Below are 4,264 nucleotides of genomic sequence, written 5' to 3' on the forward strand. Positions count from 1 at the left end.
CCTGGCTGAGGAATTCTGGGAGTTGAAGTCCACAAGTCATCAAAGGGCCAAGTTGGAAGACCCCTGGTTTAGACCCAAGATGACATCTGTGCATTCACACAGCTCCAAGTCCTAAATCCTGATCCATCGTGGATCCAGACGACCGTGATCGATCCGCACTGGAGATCCACGCAGGTCCTCTGTGCCCAGGAGGGCCGATGCCTTCACTCGTCTTGGGGCGATGGCTCAGCCTCCTGCGGCGGCCCGGGAGCCTCACCGAAACGCCGGTATCTGGCGGTGCCATCGTGGACCTCTATGCCCCTGGAAGGAGAGAGACAGACAGCCCGTCAGGGGTCTGTGGGGCCTGGCAGCGCGGCCCTCCTGCTGCACAAGGCCTGCTTGGCTAGTCCTCCACGTACGACTGACAACCCCCCCCCCCGTTGCTATTCTAAGTTCCAATGGTTCAAAAATTGATTAATTTTTTTTTGTTATTTGGCAAAACTGTTGTATGGGCAGCCCCTTGCTCACAAGCATTCGTTTAGTGACCGTTTGAAGTTACAACAGCATTGAAAAAAGAGACTTGCGGCTGTTTTTCACACTTAACGACCGTTGCAGCATCCCCAGGGTCACTGGAGCAGAATTCACACTCTTAGCAACCGGCTCGTATTTATGACGGTCGCAGCATCCCAGGGGTGTCACGTGATCCCCTTTTGCAACCTTCTGACCAACAAAGTCAATGGGGGGGAGCCAGATTCACTTAACGACCAGGTTATTAACAATTGCAATGATTCACTTAATAACTGTGGCAGTAAATGTCGTAAAATGGGGCAAAACTCACTTAACTGTCTTGCTTAGCAACAGAGATTTTGGGGCTCTGTTGTGGTTGTAAGTAGAGTAATGAATCTAGAATAGAATAGAACAGAATAGAAAATAGAATATAGAACAGAATAGAATATAGAACAGAATAGAATATAGAATAGAATAGAAAATAGAACAGAATACAATATAGAATAGAATAGAGAAAGAACAGAATATAGAATATAGAACAGAACAGAATAGAACAGAACAAGAGAGCTGGAAGGGACCTCGGAGGTCTTCTAGTCCAGCCCCTGCTCAAGCAGAAGGACCTCCTATACCGTCTCAGACAAGGGACTGTCCAGTCTCGGTGTGACATGAATGCAGGTTGCTGCAAACACCTGCAAACCTGGTTGTGTTGCCGAGCACTCCGAGTTCGGCCCTGTGACCCTGGAAGGGCCCAAGAGGTTGTAAGCACCCAAAGTGGATCCGTCATAAATCTGAACTAAGGGAGCGGTCGTAAGCCGAGGACTGCCTATACTGTACGGCCCTGTTTGGAGAGCAGGAAGAGACGGGGAGAGGGCAACCCAGATGGCGTTCGGGGGGGGGCTCTTGCGAGAAAAAGTTGGGGGGACGTCTGAGATGCTTGGAGGAAGCAGGTTTTTCTCCCTTTCTCAAAACAGGAAGTTGGGAAAGGTGGTTTTTGTCCCTGACTGGCTGTGGGCTGCATTTTTTGGCCAAAACCTGCAGCCAAGGCGCAGCGTTAACCCCTGGAACTCCCCATCACTGGACTGGAAAACAGCAGCCAGCTTTAAAAGGACATTTCAGACAACTTCATGGAAGACAAACCGAATCTAAGAGAGCTCTGGATCAGTCGTTCCCTCCAGGGGGTACTCCAGACTCCATCATCCCCAGTCAAGAACCACCAAAGCTAGGAACCCCAAGCCACCACATCTGGACCAGCCACATCTGGTCCCCTAGGCAGACTCACCCAATGATGGCAGCCGGAATGAGGAGGAGAACAGCTCCGAAGAGGAAGGGGAAGCCCTTCATGAAGGACAGGCAGGCCGGGAAGAGGGAGCTGAAGACCCCCGTGGCCACTAGGGAGCACAGCCCCTCCACGCAGGCCACAGCGGCAAAGAGGGCCCCTGACGGAGGAGGAAGACAGGAAGGGGAGGGGTCAAGCAGCCAGGAAAAACGGGGGCCTCAGACACAGGGTGGGGGCCCAGACCATCTTGCCCCCTTGCAGCCCCCCCCAGGCCAATCTGAGTCCCCAAATGCTCCATTCATTCTAGGTGGTTAGGGACAGAGAAAATATGGCAGTGCCCCTCAACCCTTGGAGCACCGAAGTGGGGGAGGGCACGGGGACACAGAGGTGTGGGGACGGGCAGAGCCACCCCCCCCCCTTCCGCCCTACCTTGCTCGGTCTCGCCAACCGATTTGGAGAGCTTGGAGCGGATCACGGGAGTGACCGTCATGGAGAGGAACAGGAGCCCATAACCTGTGGGGAAGACAGTCAGCGAGGCAGCAGGAGAGCTGAGCAGGGCCCAGGGGGAGCCTCCGGAGGGGAGGGGAGCCCCCCGCCACACAAGCCCACCCGCCACAGCAGCAGAACCTGGCACCGTGAGCAGGCCGGCTGCCCTGGGCCGTCTGGGTGGGTGCTGGGTGAGGTTGCGCTGGCACAAAGCTCTGGGTCCTCTGTGGCCCCTGCAAGGGCCCCCCTGCCCCCCCTAGTGGGTCCGGCTCCTTCCTTTCCCATCTGGGGTTGATTATTTCATTATTACGCAATAGTAATCTTATAATAATTAACAATTATTTAATTACTATTTAGTTATGTTAGTTAATGATTTTATCCACTGTGTTTCTATAATTATTGGTTTTAATGTTTTTTTCATGTTTTTATGTTTTTATGCTGTAAGCCGCCCAGTCATTGGATATGAGATGGGGGGGGGGCTCATAAATTTCATAAATAAATAAATAAATGGAAATAAAAAAAAGAAAGAAAAGGAAAGGAAAGGAAAAAAAAGAAAAGGAAGGAAGGAAAGCGAAAGAAAGAGAAAGAAAGAAAGAAAAAGAAAGAAAGAAAAGAAAGAAAAGAGAAGGAAAGAGAAAGAAAGAAAGAAAGAAAGAAAGAAAGAAAGAAAGAAAGAAAGAAAGAGGAAGGAAAGAAAGAAAGACAGAAGGAAAGAAAGAGAAAAAAGAAAGAGAAAGAAAGAAAGAAAGAAAGAAAAAGAGGGAGGGAGGGAGGAAGAAAGAAAGAAAAAGAAAAGAGAAGGAAAGAGAAAGAGAAAGAGAAAAAGAAAAAGAAAGAAAGAGAAAGAAAAAGAAAAAGAAAGAAAGAAAAAGAAAGAAAGAAAGAAAGAAAGAAAGAAAGAAAGAAAGAAAGACAAAGCCAACCCCATGGAGGTCTCCTGGGGGTCCTTCAGAGGAGAGGCTACCAGACTCCCCCCCCCACCTGCTCCCCCCAGCCTCACCTGTGAACATCAGGGCCGTCGTCCCGGCCAGGGCCACGGTCACCAGCCCCAGTGTGTTGGAGAGCAGGCCCAACTGGGCCACCCAGGCGTCTGGCAGACACCTCTGCAGCAACCGTAGCCCTGCCAGGCTGCTCAGGTAGGTCAGGTAGTGGGCAGCCGAGCCGTAGCCGATCAGCTCCGGGGGCCAGCAGAGCGGAGGGCCGAGCTCGTACAGCACCAGGATCTCCCGGGCCCCAAAGTGCACCGTCACCACCACGAAGAAGGCCAGCGAGTAGAGGAGCAGCCGGTGCCAGGCCCTGCCCTGGGCAGGGCTGGCGTACAGCCGATACACCGTCGCGTAATGGCGCAGCGTGAGGAGGCGCCGCGGCTGCCTCTGCAGCACCGACTCCTGCAGGACGAAGGCCGCGTAGAGGGCGGCGGCCAGGCTGGCCGCGAAGACCAGCCAGAAGGGCGCCACATAGCCCTGCGCCTTGCGCCACTGCCCACCCAGCACGCTGGCCACCATGCCCGCCAGGCCCAGGCAGGCCTCCAGGATGGCCACCCGGAACGTGCGGGCCGTCCGGTCGCTGACATCGGCCACATAGGCGAAGCAGCCGGCGAGGATCAGGTTGTAGTCGCCCGATAGGCCGCTCAGCACCCGGCCCACCACCAGGTACCCCACGGGCAGCTCGGCGTACATGACCACCAGGTAGACGGCGGCCTGCAGGGCCATGCCCAGCGCGGGCAGGATCAACACCGGCCGGCGTCCCACGCTGTCGCTCCAGGGGCCGAAGAGGGTCACTGAGAAGAGCCCCACAAAGAAGCCAGCCAGGTTCAGGTAGAGGTTCCAGTGGGCCACCAGCGTCTCCAGCTCCTGGAAAGGCAGAAAAAGATTAAAGTGTTTTTTTGTTTTTATATAAATAAAAACAACAACAACAACAACAACAATAATAATAATAAAGTCATAGGAAATTAAAAAATTAAACTGCTCTGGGACTTCAGAATTCAAACAGACAAGCACCTGCAACAGAACACCC

The 4,264-nt window shown here is 53.1% G+C and overlaps 1 protein-coding gene across 1 annotated transcript in view; it reads right to left on the reverse strand.

Annotated features, from left to right (window-relative positions):
* Positions 1-203: 203 nt before the first annotated feature.
* SLC46A1 (solute carrier family 46 member 1) overlaps positions 204-4,264 on the reverse strand; it is a gene marked incomplete at its 5' end in the record, with an annotated part of 5,788 nt that continues 1,727 nt past the window's right edge. The window contains 4 exons of the mRNA XM_015829413.1: positions 204-300; positions 1,766-1,922; positions 2,192-2,275; positions 3,249-4,101. Of these exons, the coding sequence (XP_015684899.1) occupies positions 204-300; positions 1,766-1,922; positions 2,192-2,275; positions 3,249-4,101 (1,191 nt within the window). The remainder of the gene's footprint in view (positions 301-1,765; positions 1,923-2,191; positions 2,276-3,248; positions 4,102-4,264) is intronic.

This window comes from Protobothrops mucrosquamatus, unplaced genomic scaffold, assembly GCF_001527695.2.
Source record: "Protobothrops mucrosquamatus isolate PMUCROS unplaced genomic scaffold, P.Mucros_1.0 scaffold6059, whole genome shotgun sequence".
Taxonomy (NCBI): Eukaryota; Metazoa; Chordata; class Lepidosauria; order Squamata; family Viperidae; genus Protobothrops; species Protobothrops mucrosquamatus.